General features: G+C 43.9%; 1 protein-coding gene across 2 annotated transcripts in view; it reads left to right on the forward strand.

Moving 5' to 3' along the window:
* The window catches only part of ARID1B (AT-rich interaction domain 1B), a 437,948-nt gene that overhangs the window by 145,575 nt on the left and 265,540 nt on the right, over positions 1–26,833 (forward strand). For both annotated transcript variants that reach the window (XM_062186972.1, XM_062186973.1), the window contains exon 4: positions 16,689–16,799. In XM_062186972.1, coding sequence (XP_062042956.1) covers positions 16,689–16,799 — 111 coding nt within the window. The remainder of the gene's footprint in view (positions 1–16,688; positions 16,800–26,833) is intronic.

The following is a 26,833-nucleotide window of genomic DNA, read 5'->3' on the forward strand; positions in this document are numbered from 1 at the left end:
TTTCCACTGCTCCCTCGCTAGTGCCCGAAGGGAGGTCCTGGCCCCAGCAGGCTGGCTGTCAGTTCCCCTTCCATGGACAGCAGTCCAACCCCGTGTATGTTGCTCGCCTTGTAGGACCGGGACAGTTGGCAGCCTTGTGGGACTCCTCTCATTCCATGGTTCTGAGTGTCACTGTTGCTTTCATAGCCAGCAAAGGCTGTCTTTCCTCAGAGGAGAGCTGTAGGAAGCAGCTCCATGTGAGTAATTCACAATTTATTTAGACAGGCTGTATCAAGAAGGATTTTTCTTTTTAAAGAAAGAGGGCAGTGTTGTGGCATGGCTGGTTGAACTGCTGCCTATAGTGCCGGCATCTCCTATGGGCGCTGCTTCATGTCCCAGCTGCTCCACTTCCAATCTAGCTCCATGCTAATACACCTGGGAAAGCAGTGGTTGATGGTCCAAGTACTTGGGCTCCTGTACCCATGTGGGAGACCTGGATGCAGTTCCAGGCTCTAGCTTTGGCCTGGCCCAGCCCTGGTCATTGCCGCAATTTGCGGAGTGAACAAGGGTGGAAGTGCTCTCTCTGTATCCCCCCTCCCCCACCCCATAACTCTGCTTTTCAGGTAAACATTGAAAAATCTTAAAACATAATCTAAAGCAAAGATAGAATTTCAAATTTTGCTAAAGGTATAGTTTTTCTTTTTCTCTTTTTAATATTTATTTTATTTGAAAGGCAGAGTGACAGAGAAAGAGATTGATCGATGTTTGCTGGTTTGCTCCCACTATGGCTCCAAATGGCTGTGGCTGGGCTGGCCAAAGCCAGGAACCTGGGACTCCATCCATGTCTCCCTTGTTGGTGGCAGGGGTCCAAGTACTTGGACTATCTTCTGCAGCCTTCCCAGGCACATTAGTAGGGAGCTGGATCAGAAGCAGAGGAGCTGGGTTTCAAATCACACTCTGATGTAGGATGCCAGTGTTGCAAGAAGTGGCTAAGCTTAACCAGCCAAGTCACAACGCTGATCCCAGTATTGTTTTTCTTTAAGCCAACAGAATTGTCTGGGATTATGAAGAAATATTGAATATCATGAATGGTACCTCTGAAGGCGTAGTATCTTTCTTTTTTTAAACTTAAGACTATCATGGAAGACATAACTGCTAGTAAAAGCAAAGGGTAAACCTTTCCACAAGCCCTTCCGTGCCTGGCAGTGTCTCATGCTGCTAGTGATTCTCATGAATCCAGTGGCTGTTCTGGTGCTGTGTGACCCAAAGGGGCTCCCAGTGGAGTGGGAGGTCAGCAGTGCTGTGTGCTGTGTGCTATGGGAGAGGCATGATTCCAGCTCACCCTGGTGCTGTGTGGCACAGCAAGCATCTGGGTGGCAGTGTCCCTGGGGAGGTCTTGCAGAGTGAGTGAGAGACGGCTGGTGAGGAAAGAAGATGGCCTGGGTCGGACAGGCTCTTTGTTGGTGAGAAGAGAGGGGATGCCCATCCCTGGGTCATGCTGAACTCTGTGGTCCATTGATAGAGTGGATTATGCTGAGAATTGATGAACTGTGTTGCTTTTTCTTCAGAAGTTAAAAATGAAATCAAAAGTCACTATTCAATTATTTTTTAAAACAAAGTAGCACTAGCTTAGCAGTTCACTTCTAATTAGTAGGTCACTTGATGGTTGAACCAAATAGATGTCCGAGTCTCCTTAGATAGGAGAAGGCAGGAGGCACACGTATGTAAATTACATTTTCTACAGTTCCACTGTCTGTAGACATCTTCCTGGCCTGCAGTTTTCAGATGGGTATGTCATGAACTGAAAGTGTGGGAAAATTAACATAAAAGATCCCATCTCAATCGACCTAATAAGTCAGGTCTTTAGAAGGAGTTTAACTTAGAAAAAAATACTACTGTAAAAGCTAAAAATGTAGTGGAATATGTTTGAGTTAAAACTTGTAACGACATGCCACTCAGAGTCACTGAAGGAGCGCTGAAGTCATGGGGGTAAGCTGCTCTTTATTGTTATTGTTTAATTATTATTCTAATCTATGCTTTTTATTATTTATATGACAAAGTGAACTCTTCCTGCTTGTGGGAAAGCTCTTGTGGGAAATCAGCCTTCAGAGCAAGCCCCTACTAAGTTGCCAAGGGCCCATTCCTTTTGTTGGATGTCGGCACAGGAGTGCATGAGGGGAGCTGAGGAGCACCAGTGGCCGGGGTAGCCCGGGTGCTGTCCGAGTCCTGACTCCCCGATTCTTCTCGGGTGCACTGTCTGCAACTGTCAGGCTTTGCACCACATTTGGGGGAGATTTCTGAGAGCGCAGGAGGGAAGGCGATTCAGTTCCTTTGAGGCCGAATCAAGAGCACCCCTAAGCTGGCCTCTGCCTGGTGGTTTGGGAGCCCCTGGCCTGCCTGTACCAGCTCAGTGGAAGGCAGTGGTCAGGAGGAGAAAGCGGACACTTCTCCCTGTCGACAAGATGGTGTGAGCACACAATTTGAATTTAGGTATAATTTCCTTCCTTAACAGTTTGTATGGAATGGTCAGGTGTGTGTGTGTGTGTGTGTGTCTGGAGGTGTATATTTTAGTTGTTGTTCCTGAAAAATTCTTAAATAAGAAAATAGGAGAAAAAAGCTATTAAAGAATGAAAAGAAACAGTATTTTGACAATGTAAAAATGCCAGTTGGCATGCATTTTTTTTCTCAATTGCTGTTAGTTGCAAGAATGATGGCACTTCCAACAGTTCATGGGGAACTGGCATTAAAAGATAAGATTATTTTGGTATAAAGAATTTTTGAGTTCTGTGCACATTGCCATGAACTCTTTGCAGTGCCCCTGTGCCTGCCCGGGCTTTGCCTTGCGTCTGTAGCAGTGGACAGGAGCAGATTTTATCCATATCTCTTCCAGCATTAAAGCATTTTTGACTTTTCATGGGAAACTGTGAGTAGGTACTCTTTATCTGCTTTGAGTATAACTGAGACTCTATTGAATTGGAGTACAATTTGATGATGCTATTCACTGCTTAACATACTTTTAAAAGCTTTTCTTTCCTGTCTAGTACTAGAATTAAAGGAAAATAAAAATTAGGAAATGAGGAATTATGCAGTAATGACAATATTTTCAAGACTTAATTTACTTTAGAAAGGTGGAGGATGGGGGCCGGCGCCATGGCTCACTTGGTTAATCCTCCATCTGCGGCGCCAGCATTCCATATGGGTACCGGGTTCTAGTCCTGGTTGCTCCTCTTCCATTCCGGCTCTCTGCTGTGGCCCAGGAGGGTGGTGGAGGATGGCCCAAGTCCTTGGGCACCTGCACCTGCATGGGAGACCAGGAAGAAGCACCTGGCTTCTGGCTTTGCATCAGCGCAGCTCTGGCCGTAGCAGCCATTTGGGGAGTGAACCAACAGAAGAAAGACCTTTCTCTCTCTCTTTCTCACTGTCTAACTCTGTCAAATAAGTAAATAAAGAAAGAAAGAAAGAAGAAAAAAAGGTGGAGGAAGCAGCCTAGGAGCCCAGCCTGGTCTGGAGTGTGCAGAGGCCTCTCTGGTTGGGGCATTGGCCTACCCACGTGCAGAACTGCGCTGTCACCCAAGTGTGGCTCCTGTCTGTGCCCCTTCAGCTCTCTCTGTCCTGACAGCTGTCTCCTGTCTTCCCCAGCACCCCCTGTGCTCCGCCCTGCTGCTGTTAGGTGGTGCCTGGGGTGTCCAGTTAGTGAGCATCCTTGAGGCTCATTGCGTTTATTCGTGCAGCCCTCCTCTTCCTTTGACATTCTGTCATAAAGGAGATGGGGAACAATTTTTTCCTGGAGTTCCCCCCCTCACATATTTTAGTTGCTTTTGTTTGCCTTTAAAATGCAATTTTAATTTAACATATTTCAATATGTTGAAGTATGAAAAGGATGCAAACAATTTGTACATGTTAAAGTTCTCGTTTCATCAGTTGCTTTGATTTTAAAAATTCTAGAGTAACGAGCTCTATGTATGTTGTCTTAGGAACATTGTCTGCAGATGTCTGAAGCCGTGTTCCTGTTAGAGTCTGCCTTGTGGGCAGTCGGCACTTCTTTGCATGGAAGAGAACAGAATGAGCCACACTTCTCGATTTTTCCCCAAGCTGCTAGTTTTGGGGGCGAGGAATGGGTTCATGTCTCTTTACACTAGCCTTGGGAGGCGAAGGAAGGTTGGGCAGAGGGTAGAGTCAGAGGGGCCGCTGGCTAAGTGAAGAGCTATGTGTGTGTCAAAGAAGAGAAGGAGAGAGAGGTAAGTTCTCTTGCTCCCAAACTGATCTCTCTGGGGAGCCTGAGAGTCCCCTGTAGATTTCACAGGCAATTTGGGCACACATCCAAGTTGAAGAGCCACTGGTACACACGGGTACTAACCAGTGTGTCTTCTACTCTTATCCTAGCCTAGCACACGGCCATTTTCTCATTTTTACTGACAACTCTGGGAGGTCACACAGACCTGTGAGACATGACTGAATGTCACACAGCGAGACATGACTGAATATGGTGGAGCTTGGGTTTGATTCCAGTTCTGTTTCTTTCTTTCTTTCTTTTCTTTTTTTTCTTTTTTTTTTTTTTTTTTACAGGCAGAGTGGACAGTGAGAGAGAGAGAGAGAAAGGTTTTCCTTTGCTGTTTGTTCACCCTCCAATGGCCGCTGCGGCTGACGCACCACGCTGATCCGAAGCCAGGAGCCAGGTGCTTCTCCTGGTCTCCCATGGGGTGTAGGGCCCAAACACTTGGGCCATTCTCCACTGCACTCCCGGGCCACAGCAGAGAGCTGGCCTGGAAGAGGGGCAACCGGGACAGAATCCGGTGCCCTAACTGGGACTAGAACCTGGTGTGCCGGCGCCGCAAGGCGGAGGATTAGCCTACTGAGCCCGGCGCCGGCCAACCCTGCTCTGTTTCAATCCATGGCTTCGCTGTCTCCTTATAACTGTTTACAGTGAGGATGCATCTTGCTCCAGAGATGGGCTTGTGTCAGGCCTGCAGGCTGCTGGTAAGGCCTGTCCATTTGTTAGCACTGGCCTTCCAGGGGTTTGCAAACTTTTCTGTGCATCAGGATTAGCTGGGAAGCTTGTTAAAAACAGGTTGTTGGACCTACCCCAGAGGTTGTGGCTCTTGTAGTTTGGGGCGTGGCCTGATAAGGTTAATTTCTAATAAGTTCCCAGATGCTGCTGCTGCTGCTGCCAGTGCAGGGCCCTTGCTTGGAGGCTGTCTGTGTGGACTGCCCCTTGCCTCTGGTGAGGGCCTGCGACTCCCTGTCTCTCCTGGACTCTGAGTCAGTGTCCTGTCAGCAGCGGCCAGGTGTTCGCAGCATCACGCTCGCCTGCGAGCAGTGGCTGTCCCGCTCGTCCCCTGCAGAGCGAGTGCTGAGCTTGCTGTCCTGGGAAAGGCAAGCCCCTCATTGTGACGCAGTGACCCAAACACATTTTACCTTAGTGTTGATGTCATCGACAGAAACCCTCAAATTTCCCCAAAGAGAAATTTAATTGAGTCTTTAAAGTAAAAAATTTTTCCTGTAATCATGTCAACACTTAACTGGATATTTTTCAAAACTGTAAGGGAAGTGCTGAGAAAAATCGATTTTCAGATTTTCTGCCATTCCTTAGAGAAGGGATGTTTGCAGCCTGCTTCCCTGGACTCCAGTCAGTAAAGATGAGAGCATTGGAAGCCATGGTCTTCTTAGTGTGTGTGTGTGTGTGTGTTTGATAGTCTGCACTAGAGTGGAGAGAGTTGGTTTCAGAGAACAAATGATCCCTTTCAAGTTCTAAGTTATCATGCGTTGTGCTTGTGGTGAGAGTTTCAGCAGAATCCTTGGGCTTCTTGCTTGTGCGGGTGCTTTCTTCTGGGAGGTCCCCTGCGCCAGCTCTGTTCTCTTCCCAGTTGTTGGGCTCTCATTCCTTAGGTGTTTCAGGGAAGTCAGAGAACTGTGAGAAGTGATGCGCTGTGTGGTTTTAGGGCTGAGTTGGCAAGGCAAGCCGGAGGCAGGCTCTTTCCGGCACTTTACCTCCCTCTCTTTGGCGAAAGCAGCCATGTACCTGTTTATACAGCGCATGGGTTTCGTAAATTCTGCTCCAGCAGCTTGCTGTCATGCCATGCGCAGCCCCGTGTCCTCCCTCTAATTAAAGTGTGTGTGTAATACACGAGGTGTCCCGGATAGATAACTCTAGAGTTACTCGGGCAGACTGAGCTTCTAGCTCTGTTTAATTCAGACAATAAAAGTATGGTTTGAAATTCTGTAGCCACTATGTTTGGACTTTTCTTTTCTTTACTAATTTTATGTTTATTTCTTTTTCTTTCTTTCTTTCTTTCTTTTTTTTTTTTTTACTAATTTTATGTTTATTTCAGTTATTTATATAATACAGGCCATGATGTCAAATGCAGTATTTTATGGCTCATTTTTTAAAAAAGATTTATTTATTTATTTGTAAGGCAGAGTTACAGAGAGAGAGATCTTCCAATCTCTGGTTCACTCCCCAAATGACCGTAACAGTGGGAGCTGGGCCAATCTGAAGCCAGGAGCCGGGAGCTTGTTCTGGGTCTCCCATGTGGGTGGCAGGGCCCCAAACACTTGAGCCATCTTCTGCTGCCTTCCCAGGCACATTAGCAGGGAGCTGGATCGGAAGTGGAGCAGCTGGGACTTGAACTGGCACCCATATGGAATGCTGGCATTGCAGGTGGCGGCTTTACCTGCTGTGCCACAGCGCCAGCCCTGGCTCATCTGTTTGTTTTTTTTTTTTTTTTTTTTTTTTTTTTTTTGTTTGTTTGTTTTTTGGACAGGCAGAGTGGACAGTGAGAGAGAGAGAGAGAGAGAGAGAGAAAGGTCTTCCTTTTTGCCGTTGGTTCACCCTCCGATGGCCGCCGCGGCTGGCGCGCTGCGGCCGGCGCACCGTGCTGATCCAATGGCAGGAGCCAGGTGCTTTATCCTGGTCTCCCATGGGGTGCAGGGCCCAAGCACTTGGGCCATCCTCCACTGCACTCCCTGGCCATAGCAGAGAGCTGGCCTGGAAGAGGGGCAACCGGGAAAGAATCCGGTGCCCCGACTGGGACTAGAACCCAGTGTTCCGGCGCCGCAAGGCGGAGGATTAGCCTAGTGAGCCGCGGCGCCAGCCTCATCTGTTTTTTAAAACCTGTGGAATTGTTTAATTCTCAGGAGACTGAGCAGTTGCACAGCTTCTGTGCCTCAGTTTCTTCTTGAGTAAAATGGTGCTTATATCCCGGGGTCAGTGGAAAGGTCCAGAGTTTACTGAATGAGGAAAGCCTCACTGGGAGTCCTGGCAGGTAGCAGTGCTGTGTGACTGTCAGCCGCTGTCAGCACCGTCAGAGTCCTAGCAATGGAATTGACACTGTGGTTCTCATTCTTAAATGTGTTTTTAAATAACATAAATAATGATATCTGACATTTATTGAACCCTTAAATGGTGCGAGGCACAATCTTGCTGCTTCGAAGCAGTATATCATCATCTCATCACACCACAGCTTTAGGACGTAGCTCCCTGCGCCGTGGTTTGATGAATGAGGAAAGGCATTCGGATTCTTGTATAGATCTTAAAAGTTATTATTGTCGCATGTACCACTTTCCCCCTATAAGAGGCACAAATAGCTGGACATTTCCTGGGGCCTTGTGACTTTATTAAAATAAATTATCAGGAACCTTAATTGAGTCCTTTGCCCTTGAATGTCTTCAGCTTTCTCTTTGGCATTTTAGGCATTTGGGCAATCCCGTGGCTTCTGTTACTCTGGGGCCACTGGAAATACAGGAAGAAGTTCTTAGGAAAACTGAAAGAAAACAGAACAGAAAGCTTTTCCAGAGTCTGAAGTGCTGAGGGCTGCCTCCTGGGCCCTCAGGAGATTGGCCGAGGGGTCCAGCTCCAGGACCCTCACTGGGTCTGCTGAGGGGGCCAGCTGCTTTTGGCGTTGCTCAGCTGTCTCCCCTCTGCACCCCATAGGGCTCATCCCCATGGAGCTGCCATCGCCTCCTCCACACCGGAGTCGTGTGCTGAGTGGCATCCTCACTGATGCCCGTGTTGCCGTGGGGAGCACTCTGTCGGGTTGTTGAGAGTTACCAGTGAGAAAGTATCTTGAAGGGGTGGCCACTGCTTAGTGGTTCAGACGCTGAATCAGGAGCCCATCCCCCATATTGGAAGACTCTGCTTCCAGCTCCAGCTTCCTGCTAATGCAGACCCTCAAGTAGGTCCCTGCCACCCACATGGGAGACACAGATTGAGTTCCTGGCTCCTGGCCTGGTCCAGCCTGGCCATTTGGGGAATGAATTAGCAGATGGAAGTCCTCTGTTAGTTGGGCTGTCTCTCAGATAGATGATTTTTTAAATATATTTTATTGTTTATTTGTTTATATATTTGAAAGAATAATGGGGGCAGGGGAACACACATACACACACATACACACACACATAGATTTTCCATTTGCTGGTTTCCTCCTCACATGGCCACAGTGGCCTACACTGGGCCACATCTAAGCCTGGAGCCTGGAACTCCATCTGGGTGTTCCTTCTCAGGCATGTTAGCAGGGCTAGATCAGAAAAAGAGCAGCCGGGACTCAAACCGGTGCTCATATGGTATGCCTCTGTCGCAAGGGGTTGCTTAACCCGTGGCATCACTACGCTGCCTCTGGCCTTGGCAACTCATTACAAGAGCCTAGGGTTTACCATTACTGTAAACATTGCTAATAATGCTGTACACAAAAGACACCTTGAACCCCTGCTCTGTGAGTGCCTGAGGTCCAGGTACCGAAGCATGAGGAGTGAGGCAGGTTAGGTGCACCCCGCGTGGCTGGGAGCATAGGAAAGGGAGCTGTTGAGGTCACACAGAGCCAGTGAAGAGGGAACTTGGAATTTGAACTTCAGTTTGTCTCGTGCAAAGGGTCAAAGTCTTTAGAAGAAATCTGGGGCTGCACAACTCTTTTGGAGTCCGTGACACGGGCATCCAGGCCTTTAGGAGAGGGGTCAGAATCGGGCTAGGGGGGCGCCCTAAGCTGAGATCAGGAGAAGAGAGGGAGCAGCTTTCACTTCGGAGATCCAGGGATAAAATGAAATTGGTGATGTTATTTTGGTTAAAACTGTGAAGGAAGGATTTTAAGACAGCCAAGTGTTAGGATTAAATAGTGCAGCAAGCGTGTTCCAAGTGTTAAGAACCTGAGAAGATTAGCTGGTCTGTACTAAATGTATGTTTATAGGAGAATGGGTTGAAGGCAATTAAGAAGTTCTTGTAGTTTTTAAAGTAACTCTTCAGATGAAAACTGGAGTCTGTCTTAGCCCCACTTCTGAAATCCTGAAATAGTCTATCATATCATTTACTGCATTTTCATTGAAATTGAAATTTCCAAACAGCAGTAGACAGGAGTATAGTGAGCTCCTGCACAGTCACTTACCTCCCACAGCTATGTCGCTGATCCAGTTTCGCCTTCTCTACCTCTCTCCTTCACCCCCTACCTCCGCCCATATTGTTTTCATGTGAACTCCAGAAATTATATTGCTCGATCTGTAAATATTCTAGTATATACCTTTGTAATGTAAAGGTTTTTTTTTTTTTTACTAAAAAGAAATGTCATATGGTTATCACATTTAAAATACAGTTCATTCATGTCAAGTATCCAATGTTCAGATTTCCCGTAGCCTCGTAAGTGGAACATGTGTTTTTGTTCAGCTTACAGTGTAGGGTAGTTAGGATCAGGATCCCAGAGAAGTCTCTTCTTCAGTGCTATCTTTTAATCTCTTCCTTGCTAGGGTTTTCCTCCACCTCCTTCTCTTCCTTTTTGCCCTCCCCTTGTTTTCCTCTCTGGCCATTTATTTGTTGATGAAATTGGGTTGAATGTCTTACAGTTTAGCATAGTCCTTGCTCCTTTTTATTCCCCATAAATTGGTAGTTCGATATGTGGATTCTGTCTCAAGCTCATAATCAGTTTTTGGAGAATATTGCATCGCTGCTGTGTCCATTAGGAGGCATGGAATGGCTCATCTTCCCCTTTTGTCAATGGCATCGTTGCTGCTCTCTCAAAGCTTTTCCTCCTTCTTCGTATCCAGTACATTTGTACGGCATTCTTTTCCAGTCATCCTTTGGCTTTGAAACCAGGCGTAACAAAACAACAGACGGACTTGGAACTCTGTTAGTCGGGCAAGGTAGCTGTGACCATGACCGCGCTTGGACGTGAGCCCTTGTTTTGTTTGATTTTATGTTCTTGTTCTTGTACATTTCTTTTTGTGTTAATTGTGAGTTTGTAGAGTCCACACAGCCACTCCTCTGGCGTGTCCTGTCCTTGCTGGGCTTTGGGCGGGCAAGAGGATGGCTCCCCTGCCTCGAGATTGAGGGCTGCCGTGTGAGAGACCCACAACACACAGTCAGAAGACAGCATAGCGAATCCTGCGCGGAGGCAGCTCGAAGGTGGTTTGAGAGGGTGGAGGATCAGCCAGGTGCTTTGCCTACACAGGAGAAGGCACAGCACCCACTGGTGAGCAGCCGAGAGAGCCGCAGGTACTGGGGCATGTGGAACAGAGGCTGCACAGGCCTGTGAGCCACTGAGTGGCTGGAGGTGAGCGCTGGGTAGGCTCTGGCCACTGGAGGCGAGGCTGCAGCATGGCTGCAAAGGGTTAGAGGGGCATCCTGTGTCCCGCCACAGACTCTGGACATCTGTAATGGAAGAAGTCTGCCCCAGAGGCACAGTGCTGGCTGTTGGATCAGGAGGGGGGTTGACTGGACTGGTGACCTGGGGCTTGGTGGTGTGTTAGGCTTGTGGGGGGGACGTGGGGTTCAGTGGTGCCTTAGACGTATGGATGCTGATGTGCTGGTTGTGAGAGTTGCCGGGAGACAATGGGAGTGGGCTGCTCCCAGAGGCCCGTCTGGTAACAAGGCCTTTGACAAGCTGCAGGTTCACCCGAGGACAGTTGGGAAAGTAATCCAAGGGACTCTCTCTCCAAGTCCACATGTTAATAGTGCCCTGAAGATACAGGACTGGGAGTCGTCATCAGGTGGGGGTCAGCGTGGCATCCTTGGGGTAAAGACCTCAGGCTGCCAGTTCCTAAGGGGCAGGCAGAGAGAACTCGAAAGGGCCTGGAGGAAGGCGGCGGTGTGGTCGCGGCAGCCTCTTCTTGGTTCCCACCATTCTCTGGTCTTGAGTAACTCCTGGATGATAAGGACTGGGTGGGGGGAGTGTCACAGCATTCAGATTTCTGGAAGGGAATGTTTTACTTTAATAGTCCTTATTTATTTATGATGCTGAAAGTGAATGTTCTGGAAGTTACCTCACATAACTTACGAGTGTAACTTTTGAAGAGGGAACTTAGAGTATGTGGAAGCCCAGGATTATGTAACCGAAGTTCAAGTGATAGCAGATTATGATTATGTCAACTGCCAGAAGCTCCCGGTTGTATGTGGGCTGCTGTTACTGTGGAGCGAGGATGGGCCCACCCCTGGAGACCCTCTGCAGCAGCACAGCGGCTGTTTCATCATAGGGAAAAGCCAGAGGATGACAGCAGCCATTTCCTGGGCGGTGTGGAGATGAACTGTGCAGGGCCCAAAGCCCTGCAACCCCTCTTGCAAATGTTGGCTGTCTTCTTGCTAAGATTCCCTGCAGGGCTCTCTCGGGATGGTGGACTGGGAGGGGAGAGGGCCATTCTTTTTATAGGTTTATATTCCCTCCTTTTGCAAAGGATATTTTAAATTTTTTTAAGCATTTCTTCCTCCTTTTTTTTTAACTTTTATTTAGTAAATATAATTTTCCAAAGTACAGTTTATGGATTACAATGGCTTTTTTCCCCCCATAACTTCCCTCCCACTCGCACCCCTCCCATCTCCCGTCCCTCTCCCATTCCATTCACATCAAGATTCATTTTCAATTATCTTTATATACAGAAGATCGATTTAGTATATATTAAGTAAGGATTTTTAAATTTATTAATGCATAAACAAATCCTCCCAGAGGGAGACCAGTTACACACTACATTGCTTCAGCATAGGGCTGACTTCCCGCACTCTGGTCACCAGGCGTCTCCTCTGGGGTGTGGCCTGCCCTGCTCCACCCAGCAAGTCTTCCTTTTCCTTTAGTACTGGGAACTGAAGGTAGGAATTTCCAAAGCAGGGAGGGAAAAGAAGCACAAAGTTACTCTGACCTAGGAAGTTCAGGATTTGCCAGACTTCTCAATCCTTGCCCCTCCCTCCAGACCTTTGCAGTGAAAGGGGCATCTTCACTCTTCCAGGCACAGCATACTTTTTTTTTTTTTTTTAAGATTTTATTTATTTACTTGAAAGTCAGAATTACAGAGAGTCAGAGGCAGAGAAAGAAGGAGAGAAAGCAAAGTCTTCCATCCACTGGCTCACTCACCAAATGGCTGCAATGGCCAGAGCTGAGCAGATCCGGAGCCAGGAGCTTCTTCCCGTCTCCCCTGCTGGTGAAGGGACTCAAGAATTTGGGCCACTTTCCACTGCCTTCCCAGGCCACAGCGGAGAGCTGGATCAGAAGTGGAGCAGCCTGGACTTGAACTGGCGCCCATATGGGATGCCGGCACTGCAGGAGTCTTCACCCCTACGCCACAGCACCGGCCACACATCATACTTTTTTAAATAGCAGGAGAATCATCACGTGTTCCACTTGCAGAGCCAGCGTGGCTCCCTGCTGCTTCTCTTTCTCATCTGAAGCTCTGTTGAACTGCTGGGATGGCTGTGTTTCTGCTCGTTTCTAGACCCTCCTCCACTGCCTCCTGTCCGTCAAAGGCGAGGCGTTCCTTCATCTCTCTTGGGTTTATATTCCTTATGTTCTCGAATTCTGAATTTTCTTTTTCTTTTTCTGTAACTGTCTACCCACTCCTCCCCAGCTGAGGCTCTGTTAACTTTGTGTAATGCACACAAACATCTAGAGTAAGTCTTGTTCTGTTCTACCGTGATGGACTGTGAGTATAAAATGACACTCTTGTTAAGAGCACTCTGTCAGTATCCGCATTGTAAATGTACCAGCTCTGTGGTGGAAATTCCACATGGAAAACCTTACGCTACTGAAATACCTCACATGAAGAAGCGTGCACAAGGATATTTACTCTAATGTTGTATGAAGTAGGGAAAGTAGGGTGATAACCTAAATGTGCTTCAATAAAGAATGGTTTAAGTTACAACAGGATACAATAAAGCAATTAAAAAAGATAATTAAAGATGGATCTTAATGAAGAATGGGATGGGAGAGGGGGTAGGAGATGGGGCAGTTTGGGGGTGGGAGGGCGGGTATGGGGGGAAGAACTTCTATAATCCTAAAGTTGTACCTATGAATTTATATTTATTAAATAAAAGCTTTCTATAAAAAAGATAAAAAGTAGATATTTAGTTGCAAATGTAGAATGAGCCCTACAATTCCTGTGTATTTTTATGTCTTCTAAACTGTGCTATTTACAGAAAATGTGCTCCATTTTTGTATAAAGGAAAAAAGTTTTAAATTCACATTTATACTTGGTAACACGCTGAAAACTTATGGGAACATAAATAAAAACTTGTTGGCAGCAGTCACCTATGTGGAGGGGCTCCTGGCAAGAAGGCAATCTGTCTTTTCATTGTTGATTTCTGTTTTTTGAATTTATACCATAGGAATCATCTCCCTTTTTATTTTTTTTATTGTGTTATTAACAATTTTAGTTATTCTGTGATTTCTTTAAATACATATGTTGTAATAGGTCTTGAATTCATTTCCTAGTGGAAGAGAACAGAAGGCTCTGTCTACACTAGACTCTTGGGATAGTTTTTGTCTGCCCTTTCTTAATATCCAGGGGACACTAGTGTCCCTGCCCCGTGCCTTCCTATCACGATTCGTACATGAGATGTTGAAGCCCGCACCAAAGGGAGGAGAGCGCAGCAGGCATTCAGTTTACTACATTTGTTAAAAGAAACACCTAAGTGAACGACCCCAACTCAGAACCTTCGTACCCCTCACTGTGTGAAAGCTGGTTCTCCTTTTACCTTTGACTCATAATGTAAAGAAGGTGAAGACCAGAGCCCATCAGGGATTTAATGTTTACCTGTGAGATGTAGAGCAATAACACCAATAAAAAACTCACATTCCTGAACACTGCAATGTTATTACAGAATGGGATTCTCTCTAGAGTCAGGACTTTGTATATTTATGGCAGATAAATATAATTATATGTGCACTAGTTTACACAGTAGTGTGTACTAATCTAAACTTATAAATAACCAGCCAAAGATGGCAGCGATACTTTAAAAAATACAGTTGTGCTGATCTGCTGTTTGTAAAATCTGATGCTAAACATACTCTTTATTTCCTGATGCTGACATTTTCCTCTTTACTATTAAAATACTTGTTCATGCTTGTATTTATACTTCTTAAAATAAGTATATAACAAAAAATAAAGACGATTTTCAAGGTGAAAAAGTTTGTGTGGTGTGGGATCTGACGCATTTTTGTTAAAGCAGCCACCGTGGACCGCACAGTCCCACTGTAAGATTGTTAGATCTTACACTTTGTTGAGAGCTTGTTGCAGGTTCGAATGGGTGCCTTCCTGAGTGTTCTTTCAGTGGCATTAGTCCTGAGGCCCAGACGGACACTGAGACAGAGCAAGATCCCTTCTCAGAGCTCCTCACTAAATGTGTTTGCAACTGTAGTTAATAATTGAAAGCCTCTTATGGTTAGGAATAGTAGTTGTGATTTCGATAGCCTTAGAAAGTGAAATGTAAAGTCGTAACAAGTTCCTAGTAGTCTTCATAGTCGGTTAGCTCAGTGCCACTTATTGTAGTGGGAATTGTGTCTCAACTGAAATGTGCGTTCACTATAATTGCAAAGGTCTGTCCCAGCTCCTTTAAAAGGCCACTTGTTTAGCTATGACGAGGGAGTGTAAAAGACTAGCAGTAGGTGTAGGATATGCCAGCCTGCTCTGTTTCCTAACTGTAGGTTCCTGTCAGTGATATCTGGGCACTGCCTGTGGAATGTGTGTGTGTGTGTACACGTGTGTGCTAAGGAGGTTGGGCCTGCTCATTTGTTTGTCCATTGTGAGGCTATTCTGTGCCTTTGTGCTGTTTTTGTAACAGAGTGGAGGCCCCTGAATGGAGGCCTTGTGCCCCACTTGATTTGGAATCTTTGCTGTTAATCTAAAGAAGCCAGCAGGGCCCCCAGCAGGAAGTCCCTGTGATGATGTGCTGAGTGGAAACCTGCCGTCTGGAAGAAATGTGGTTTTGGTGGGGGCTTGGGGCGGGGGGGGGGGGGGCATGAAAGCGCCATCATCTTCCAGCCTTTCCTTTTGTCTCCCGTGCCGGCCACCAGCTTGAAGAGCTTCTCCCTGCCCTGGGATTGCACGTGCTCACTCTTACCTCACCAGATACAGACCTGGCCAGCTAAGATTGGATTGTCGTAAAAAAGCATTTACTGAGTGTGTATTGAACACCACCAGTGAGGTTAAGTGACAGTGGAGACTTGCCTGGGAGAGTGCTGGGCGGTCGGTGGCACACTCTTTTATTTCAGGGCCTGCTACAGGCAGGATCCACCGGTGCTCAAAGCCCGTAAATCTGCTTTGATCACCCTTTGTACTTTGTAGTACCAGCTATTGGTCAAGTCTCTTGGCTAAGAAACCTTGTCATTTTAATTGTAGACTGTGTAAGAAAGGTGGAGCAGTAGAAGCTTTTTATTGGGTTCAACTAATATTAATTTCTTAAATGATATTTTAGAGATTTAAAGGAGAAATGGAACTTTAGGGTAATGTTTCTTAGAGCCAACATGTATTTGCACTGAGAGAGGGGGAAAAAGAGAGAATTCTATTTTAAAGCAATACTTTTTTTTTTTTTTTTTTTTTTTCAGTTGGAAGCTGGTTTTTCAACTTCCACTGCCAACTGAGATGTACTGTGATAAGCAGTTAGCATTCTGTCCTGTGAATGATGGCTGAGGGTTTAGTAGCAGAGCAAGCATGGTGAAGCAGCCAGGAATATGGTGTGCAGTAATGTAGGGAGGAATGGTATTGGATTATGTAATATCATTTCAACACAGTACTGAAACCTGCCTCTCTCTCCTGAAAACATGTTCTGTGAGCTGCCAGGAAAGGCCAGTAAGTGGCACGATTCTCCTCCCTCAGCAGGGTTTTGGGTCTGTTTTGTTCCCACTGTTGTTTTCTTTCTTGTGTTCCCTGAAAACTATGCTGCATGAACATATGGAGCTCTGTACATGAGTGTTTATTGCTTTTGTAGAAACCCCAGGACACTGTGAGTTTAATAACAATTTATGCTGTTTTGTGAGCAATTGACAGTACACATTAAGATCAAGTTGATAATAAAGTTTTCATTAATGGCTTAATTTTTTGAGGTAATATTAAAGGCAATTAGATCAAAGTCAAAATTAAAGAGTACAACCGATACCACAAGGAAGAAAATGAGCTTTTGGTTTGTTCTGGTGGAGGTGGCCTGTTTGCCACTGACCTCTCATCTCTCTCTCAGTAATTAGACATCTCGCAGAATTAGGGTGAATGCCTCATCTGTATAATCTCAAGAAATGTTTGTTCATCTCATATGTAAATATATGTTTATATGTATCTGTATTTCTGCTGTTGGTGATTAACTTGTGTGTGTGTGTTGGATTAAGTGTTAAAGAAATGGCCATAACATATTTATATGTCTGCTAAAATGTGACATTAATCAATAGTTTGTAATAAGCCTTTGCTTCACTTTGGTTCCTAAAGAAGCTTAAAACTCATTGAGATACTTATGAAGTGCTCTGCATTTTGTATTTGTTTAGGACATGTCTCAGGAAGGCTATGGAACCAGGTCTCAACCTGCTCTGGCCCCTGGAAAACCTAACCATGAAGACTTGAATCTAATACAACAAGAAAGACCATCAAGCTTACCAGTAAGACATTAATATGCTAATTTGGAAATGTAAAGAGTTAAACATTTTGAAAAAGAGCTGTTGTTTTTGTTCTGTTTTATATTACAACATTGGAGAGAAGTTTCTAGATTTCAGATCTGTGTGGGTTTTTTTTTTTTTTTTTTTTTTTTTTGAAAGACTTAGATCTTAATTCCTAGGGGCTTTGTAGTCCTAGGTGAGTCTGTCTGTTGCAGAGTCTGGACGCCAGTTGGAAGGTTTTATTTGGTTGGTTGTGTGCAGACAGGTAACTAGTGTTGTACAAGTGAGCTTTCTTTAGCTTGGTGCATTTTGGTGAGGATACAAAACAGGTGTCCATACAAGGGTTGAAACCTAAAAGAAATTCTCACTTTGCTGAGGATATAAATGATGAGGTAAACATCTGATAGAAGTTTGAATTTCTTGTGGGACTTTATATGTATGTAATGGGAAATCGCCCAAAAGAAAGTATTTTAAAATTTGATAAAGCAGCTTGTAAAGTATTTCTATTAATACCTAGTGTATGGTGATTATGTTGATAAGAGTTGTGGCTATAGTGTGAAGCATCAATGTTGATGCCATACATAATTTATCTGTACTTAATACAGATAAATTTTTTAAGAGGAACCTAATTTAAATGAAATTGATTTTATTAACTAAAAGAGTAGGTTGCTTAAGTAAATATTTTTATATTTACTTTCTTGTTAAAAAGTTTCCTTTTGAAGAATTCTTGTTCTTGCTAAATCACTAGTAGGAAGGTTTAAGGTGGGAGTTCAGGATAGCCATAATTTTAACTTGAATTTCAACTATGTTTGCGTTGAATAAGATTTATGGCATTATTGTAATGTAAACATGTGAGATGAGCATCTGTAGTGGGTGTTACACGTGACATTTGGCTTGCCTGCCATGCCAGCTTTCTGTTCCCTGCAGCTGAGGAGAAGGTAAGTGATGGCTACCGGATGTCCACTCTCTTTCAATCTGACGTATGTTTTTGAAGCTCTGAATCTTACAGCTTTTATTTCCGTGGTAGGAGTTGGTTTTATCTATTACTTTTGTGAAGTTGTGTTGGAGTATTTATTGTCCAGTTATTTGGTTTTTGAAAGAATGAAAAAGAAATTAACTCCACGTGATGCTATGAGCGTCTTTCTTTAATGGCTAATCCACGGCCTGCTGAGCATGCTGTGTGTGTGTGTGTGTGTGTGTGTGAAATATACACGTACGCTGTTGTAAATGCAACATTTGCCAGGTTGTTTGGAACCTGGATTGCAGTTCTGTGAAATTTATATCAACCTGTGCCAAGTGGATGTGGACAGTGAATTCCACTTTTCCCCCACCACTATATGAGTGCTTTTCGAGAACCGTGGGGGTGCAGGTTTGCCAGTGGCTGCTGATTCGTGCTGTGACACAGTTTGGAGATTTTGTCAGATTGATACTGACCTTCTGCTTCGCTACAAGAGTCGTCTTCAGGCCCTGAGAACTCCAGCTCCCTCACCAGGGGGTGCTTCTTGTCATGGCTCTGCACTGAAACTCTGCAGCGCAGTAGGGTTGGAAAGCAGGGCTGTAGACTCAGACAACCGTGGAGGAGTTCTGCTCTGGGGTGGGTGCTGTTCAAGTTGATAAGCCAAAATGAGAACGAATTTTTTCTGAATTGTTGTATTTATATCCCTTTGTAGTTGATGGTATACTGTAATGATTACCTTGCCAACTCCCTGGGAGTATTTAAGGTTGCTCATGGTATAACTTTTCTTACAAAGATCTTCAAAAAGAAATACTGTAGTTGATATTTACTTCTCATTTAGGTTACTCAAAAATAAATAGGATGCTGATTGATTCCATAGCACTGGCAGCACATTTCAGTAATCCTTTGAGAGAGCAAAGTTTCTGTGTTTCACGTAGAAGTCTCAGGTACAGAGTCTGAGACAAAGCATAGATGGGCTGGTATTCCTAAAACCCCATGTCTATTCGGATGAACGTTGACTTGCTTCTATGAAGTTTAGTGTGCTGCTTTTCTTTTACCAGAATTCTGCATGTGTAATATGTTTCTAAATTAGCATTGTAAATATGTTTTGATTTACGTGGATGCTTCTTCGGTAAGTTGCTGTGTTAGCCAGCTGATTGTTGTGTTTCTTACAAAGCTGCAGGGAACTTCTTGGGAAGGGAGGAGGTTGATTTCAGCTGACAGTTGTGGAGGTTCACAGTCGGAGATAGGGCAGCCTCCTTGGTGCAGGAATCTGGTGAGGATGAAAGGGATGATCACAGGGAGTCAGGGAGCCAGGCCTAAGGAGCTCCCTTCCTCTGCCCTCTGGGTGACCTCTCCTTATGAGGCCATCATGATTCATTATGGGGCTCCACCCTAGCAACCTAATCCAATCCAGTGGCTTCCCAGAGACCCCGCCTTCAGATTCTGAAATTGGATTAAGCCTCCACCCTAAACTGTCAGTCCTTTAACAGTTAACAAAGACTTTGGAGTTTAACCATCAGCATGAGTTTGGGACTCTAAATGCTGTTCAGGCTGTTAGACACAGTCAAGGTTAATTATGGCTTCAGGAAACAATTTGTTGACTTTTTGATATGACTCTAATATTGTGATTTTTCAGAGTTAACGTTCATTGATACTGTAGTCCTCTAACTCGGCTGGTTGACCCTATAGGGACTTCTGAAAGTGTGTTTGTTACAATGTCCAACTTTGCTTTTGGGTCCTTTACATGTTTACTCTTAGGCTGTACTTTTCAAGTGTTAGTAACAGAAAATTTGCCTCATTGCTTAAGGACAATCCATATTATTAATAATTTCTAGTTTTGTAATTCAGAACTGAATAAATTATGAGTCTCATCTGTACCTTTAAAAATAGTAGTGTGGTAATTCCTACGTATAATTATTAATTTATCTAATATTTATCTAACAAGAATGCTTCTAAAGTAGTTTTGATTGCTTTGAGATAGATTTTGTAGTGTTTTCTGTGTCACTGTGTTTTTCTTTAGCATATTTGTTATGCAGTTAACAGCTTTCCATTGTAAGGCGTCCAGGCATTTCCAGTGTTTTTATTCTAGGTCAGTAATCTGATCCCTCAGGAAGTTGTCCTCTTACCTTCGTTTGAACCAGTATTATTTGTCTATATTTGCGTGTCATTAAATTCAGAGTGGCCTCTAGTAACTAATGACAGTTACGTTTTCCAGCTGGTTTAGATCTTCAAGTCATCCATAGAAAGCATGTGGCTGATAAATTAATGTTTGTTCTCTTGTCTTGGAACCATAACCGGTAATATTTACTTTTCTTTAATGGACTCAAACTTAATCTCAGAACAAATCCCCCATAATAGTGTCCATTTATTTCTATGCTTCTTAATCATATAGCCTTTTTTTTTTCAAGGTTTATTATTTGAAAGTCAAAGTTACAGGGAGAGAGGGGAGACAGAGATGTCTTTCATCTGCTGGTTCACTCTCCAGATGGCCTCAATGGGCAGGGCCGGGCCAGGTAGAAGCTAGGTGCTTCACCTGGGTCTCCCACACTGGAGGCAAGGGCCCAAGCCCTTGGGCCATCTTCCCTTGCTTTCCCTAGGGCATTAGTAGGGAGCTGGATTGGAAGTGGACATAAACCGGTGCCCATATGGGATGCCTGTGTCACAGGTGGTAGCTTTAGCCATTGCGCCATAGTGCCTGCCCCCTACAGCCTTTCCTGTTGAGATACATGAGGTTTTATGTCCTTGATATTACCGTTCTTGATAAATCTTAGTATATGGCATGTTATATAAAAATTAAGCTTGAAGAGTTCCCCCTATCAGAACATTATCACTTCAACTTTAAATGCATTTTATAGTTTTCACTGCCTAAGATATTGATACGAATGACTTACTTTCAAACAAAAGACAGTGAAAGATCTAAAAGACATTGCTACTTTATTCATTTCTTTCATAAACACTGACTAGATTTCAATTTACATTCTAAGTTAAACCCCCCTGAAATAAGATTTAATACACTTTTTGTCAAGTAAGTTTTGTTAAATTTTCATCTCTTGTGGTATCTACTATTCATCTTTTTATTCCAGTTGTTTTTGTAATTATCTAAAATAGAATCTTTTCATGATATTTATCATGCTTTATTCAATAAGTAGTTTCCCAAAATGATTTACATTTAAAACCTGTTTGTAAATAAGTTCTCCCAGTTTCAGAATTTCCTTTTAACTGTTAAGAAATATTCTTCATGGTGATAAACTGACATCAGGAAAGATTGTGTTCTCCATACGCTAAGAGTGCCCAGTCTTTAAATGAACGTGGTGCGTATATTGGCTTTGTGGTGTTATTCTTAAAACCAGTTTGCTTTATCAAATGGCATTTTAGTTTTAACATTGATAAGCTTAAGATTCAAGAAAAGAAGTGGCAAGGGGCCAGTGTTGTTGTATAGTGGGTTAAGCCATTGCCTGTGATGCCAATATTCCATGTGGGCATCCTTCGGTCCCAGCTGTTCACTTTTTGTCCAGCTCTCTGCTGATGGCCAGGGAAAGCACTGGAGGATAGCTCAAGTGCTTGGGCCCCTGTATCCAGATGAGAGACCCGAAAGAAGCCCCTGGCTCCTGGCCTTGGATCGGCTTAGCTCCAGCCGTTGCAGCCATTTGGGGAGTGAACCAGTGGATGGAAGATCAATCTCTCTTTCTCTCTCTGTCTCTCCCTCTCTCTCTAACTCAAATAAATAAACAAATCTTTAAAAAGTGGGCAATTTGGATAATTAAGCTAAAGTAGAATTGAAGATATTCTTTTCTTAGTCTTTCTTTTTTAAAAAAGATTTATTTATTTATTTGAAAGGCAAAGTTAGAAAGAGAGACAGGAAGAGAGAGAGATCTTTCATCCACTGGTTCCCTCCCAAGTTGGCCACAACGGCCAGAGCTGGGCCGATCCGAAGCCAGGAGCCAGGAACTTCTTCTTGGTCTCCCACGCAGGTGCAGGGACCCAAGCACTTGGGCCACCTTCTACTGCTTTTCCAGGCCATAGCAGAAAGCTGGATCGGAAGTAGAGCAGGTGGGACTTGAATTGGTGCCCATATGGGATGCTGACACTGTAGTTGGAGGCTCTACCCACTATGCCACAATGCCGGCCCTGGCTCTTTTATATAGACATATTATTTATTTTTTACTTTAAAAAGTAACAGAAACATTATCATAATGTCAGTAATTATAGTACAGATAGATATGTTTTCTATGTTTCTATGTAGATATAGTACAGATAAATATGTTTTTATTACACTTGATCTTAGCCAAAAGGTTGAAAAGCGATATATATGTTTTTATTTACAAATTGTAAACATGTATAAAAAGGATTTGAACAAAAAAAAGTAAGAGTTCTTTTTTTTTCTTGTTTAGCAAAATAGTGCTTTCCCTCCAGGAATTAGAAGAGTTGTTAATATATCTCGCTTTAAAAATAAGGAATTAGCTTTGTTCCTGGAGCTCTGTATTTGTTACTCTAGGATACAGAGGCATAGTGAGCACCTGTGAACAGATTGTTTTGTTAGAATTTGTAAAACGTGTCATAAGTATTGGCCATTAAGGTCCATCGTATCATTAAACTCGTGTTTGGGATCTTACTGAGTTAACTAAAAAACCTTAACGTGTGGAATAGTGCTTATGGCAGTGTTGTGGAGTTTGCAATTAGAAGGAAAAAATGGGCTTTAGATAAAACATGTGTTTTTTTTTTGGCCTGTTGTGAAAGGAAGGAGGTAGTAAATGCTGGTGGTTCTTTGAAATCAAGGGTGTTAGACAGGATATCGGGAGTGTGAAATGGACTTTTGGAAAAATACTCGTTCAGGGTTGGGCATTAGAGCACCCACAGCTCTCTGCCTTTCATGAAAGAGGAAAACTCTTGTTTTGGTTTTTAAAACATCTTAAGGACACTTAGTTGGCCAGGGGTTAGAGGCCATGCACTCGGGAGGCATATTCGGATGCTGATGGCTTATCAGGAGCGACATTCAGTTGTGCAGGTTGGATAATATGGTGCCTGTGAAGTCTGACTGCTGGGAGCCTGAGGTGAGGCCACTTCCACCCCGGATTCTGCTTTCCATCAGTTCTCAGTCCCCCAGCTGGGGCTGTGAATTCCTAAAGACAGTCTTAACTTCTTCCTTGGCAGGTTTTTGCAAAAGCCACAGCCAGGCAGGTAAGAATTAGATGTGTGGCTGCTGAAGCTTTTCTGTTTGTAGCAGTGGTCACTAGAAGGTCGAGAGAGTGGCCACCTTCCATTGATCGATCCTTCAGTCGCTGGTGTCAGTGCTCAGGCAGGACAGTGCCTGTCTGCAGCTGGAGACCAGGTTGCTTACTTCCCGTGTTCTGCTAGTGTGCATCAGCGTTGGAGTAAGATGAGTGGTCTTCATAAAGTTCATGGAAAATGTCTGTTATGAGCAAAACTGTACATGTACATATTTTTACACCAAAATAACCTTACCTTTTAATGCCATTTTTCCACAAACTTTTTGAAGTATCCTAGAGCTTCATGAAGTGGCGGCCCCCTGTTAGGAGGGGAGGACTAGAGGACCTGTGAGGGCTGTGTGGTCTGCCGAGCGCCTGCAGGTCACTTAGTGACTTGCATGGTAGAGTCTTATTTTGATGTCTCAGGGAAATTTGAAAAGGAACACACAATACTTCAGAGTGATTTATCATGTTCTGTAACGTAATTTTAAAAAAATTATTAAATTTTTAACAAATTTTTAACTTTTTAACCAGAAAAAATATGTGAGAGACAGATTGACAACAAGCCAACAAACAGACTGAGCTCACATGTGCTGGTTCACCAGTGACCCAGATACGTGCAGTGGCCTGGGCTGAGCCAGGCTGAAGCAGGGAGCCAAGAACTCAGTCCAGGTCTCCCAGGAGGGCGACAGGAAACCAGTCACTCAAGCCGTCACCACCACCTCCCAGGGTGCATTGTTAGCAGGAAGCCAAAGCCCAAAATGAACCCAGTGACGCCAGTGTGGGGATGCAGGCACCTTAACTGCTAGGCCAAAGGCCCACTCCTCTAATATGAGTTTAGTAGATGGTCTGTTCTTTAAGGAGATGTCAGTTCTTTCCAGATTAAGGTTGAGGAAATCATGTTAGGATCTTACTTGAAAGTCCCAATTTAGAAAAAGTGACATTGACTCTGACAAATGTTAGTTTCCAGTGGGGATCATTTCTTTGAGATGTGATGTCCTGTGGTTTTATTCTGTAGAGTATTTCCATGATACTGGAAGTGATTTTGAAAATAGAGGATAATACTTGAACTTAAGCAAGGTGGGAAGTGGGAAGGTGTGTTTCACTCCTTTCAGAACAGTCTTCTTCCACTTAAGTATTTGTTTTACAGATGAAAACTCAGGAAAACCTCAACAGTTTGAAATTATTCCAGGGGAAAAGAGGCTAAATATAATGGAAAGTTTGAATAAATTAGTATTGGAAAAGAACTATATTTTGCCTTTAAATAACTTGAGTGTTTGTGCTCTCCATGTTACTAAATTGACGTCTTTAGTTCTGTTGAAGTGAACGGGTAATTCTAAATTCATTATAGCTGAGATATTTGCTTAGTGGCAAATGTGTTAATTTTAAAAATTCATTTAAATTTTAAAAACACATTTTAACTAAGTATGCCCTTTGCAAACTTTTTCACGTAATATTCTGACGATTTTCATTTTAAACATGGGGGAAATGAATTTCAGCCCATTTTATACGACTGTCAACTAGTTTCTAAAAAATTAATGAAGGAATATGAAGGAGTACCATAAAAAATTGGACGAAACTGGAGATTAAGATATGCTGAAACGTAACTGATTTACAGGATATTGGTTTTGATAATAGAGGGATAAAATGATCTATAGTTGATGAATGAGGCTCATTAAGCAGGGGATGATAAATGCAGATACTCCTGGCTAACAGAAAGTCAGCACACAGCTTTTGCAATAGCAAATGGAGGATTGGCAGGCTTTGACGCACCCTCAGCCCCTTCTGATGCCCAGTGTGACCTGGCCAGCTGGGTTACAAACATCATAGGAAGGGTCCTCATACCATGTGGGAGAGTCCATCAGAAGTGTAGACCCATTCAAGTTTTCATTTGTTAAATTTATTTCATCTACTTGAAAAGCAGACAGAGTGGGGGGAGGGGCCTTTCATCCACTGGTTCACTCCCCAGATCATGGCACCTTCCAGGACTTTAATAAAGGAGGATAACACTTGAGCAGGTGGGGGAGTGGGAAGCTATGTTTCTCTCCTTTCAAACAGTCTTCCACTTAAATAGTTTGGAAATGAAGCGGGGAGTCTGGGGACCTGAACACTGTCTGGGTCTCCCAGACAGTGGAGGGCTCAAGCACTTTGGCCATCAGGTGCATTAGCAGGAAACTGAATCCTAAGCTGAAGAGCCAGGCCTCCAGCCATCGTCACTCCTCTGTGGTACATGAGATGCAGGCATCCCAGGCAGTGCCACAGTGCCCCCCCTGGTTTTTATTTTTCATGCTAGACAGCAAAAATAACTGATGTTCGGGGTGCGCTCTCCCCTGCTGAGCTGCAGTGTGGAGGCTAGCCTCCTTGCAGTCCTCCCAGCTGCCGCTGCGCCCTCTAGCTCCTGCAGGCGTTGGCGGGAGAGGCCAGGAATGCGTCTCACTTTAGGGTATCAATTTAATTTACAGATTTTCACTTTGCAGGTGACTCTGAAGGCACACATCTGTTTTATATAAACTAGGGATATATAACCCGCAGGAGCTCATGGTAGCACTTGTGGACTGGTTATTTGCTTTTATATTTCTTTGGGACTGGAAGTAACTATTTTTAATATTAACTGTCAGTTGAGGAGAGGAAATAAATACATGTAGAGAAGATTCTACGTGAAGCCAAAATTTTATATTCTTTTCTCACAATGTAGAATTTTAGAGGTGTCTTTCTCTTTCTTATCTTCTTCTTTTGCCTTCTCTAAATTGTTGTAAAATAACTGAATGGTCTTGTTTTCCTTTGTTTGGGTCAAGAAATTTTAGCTGAAAATTGTTACTGTGTGGAAGAAGATTAGTGACTCAACAAGCCTTCAATTTTCCGTGAATAACACTCCTACCCCCAGCTTCAGGAACATGCCGTGCATGCATTCTATTTTAAAATACAGACTGTAATTTAGAGCAGGCAGTTTGATGCCCCACTGAACTTTGTTTAAGCCTGGAATAAAAGAAGGAAAAAAGCTTAAAGCCACAAAAAAGTGACTAAGCTTTCTCAACTACTTTTCCTCACAATGCATTCTATTAAAAAAAAGGAAAAGCTTCCAGGTGCTATTGTGTGTCCTTCCCGAGGACCTAAATTTTACCCAGTTTTAGACAGTGGCATGTACGTCTTTTCACTTGATTTCATTATTGGCCAAACATTGGTCTTTGGGTGAATGTTCAGAGTGATATCCATTTGCATTGGAGTCTGTGCATGTGCGTATGCATACTGCCCAAGTTCTATGCACATAAGAACCTTAATTATTAGTTTAAATGCTTAATTTTTTAGCATTCAGTTGATAACTAATTTTCTAGAATTCTTTTGATTGAAATAGTACCTGATTATTAGATTGTAACAATTATTTAACTGCAGTATTATTTGCTATCAGAAATGATTTTTTGAAATTAGTTTGTATGTCACATGTCTTCCCCCTGCCTTGACATGCCTTCCCCTCACCCCCTCCTGACAGAAAAACACATAGCATACACTAACGTGTACTAAAGGGACAGAGCTTGAGTTGTCTTCATGCAGTAAGACACGCTGACGGGGAAACCTGTCCTGACGCTGCCGTGTGGCAGCCCGAGCTGGCTCTCAGCTGAAGTTCCGGTGTGGAGCAGCTCCTGTCCACTGAAACACGAGTGAGGCGGATTTGGAATCTCCCAGCACCTCCAGCTCCTAAGTTCCACAGGAGAAGACATTTCTGTTAGTGATGGAAACGACCTCTTTCTCTGTTTTGAAAGGCAAGTTGGCTGGCGCCGCTGCTCAATAGGCTAATCCTCCACCTTGCGGCGCCAGCACACCGGGTTCTAGTCCCGGTTGGGGCACTGGATTCTGTCCCAGTTACCCCTCTTCCA

Source organism: Lepus europaeus, chromosome 3 (assembly GCF_033115175.1).
Source record: "Lepus europaeus isolate LE1 chromosome 3, mLepTim1.pri, whole genome shotgun sequence".
NCBI lineage: Eukaryota > Metazoa > Chordata > Mammalia > Lagomorpha > Leporidae > Lepus > Lepus europaeus.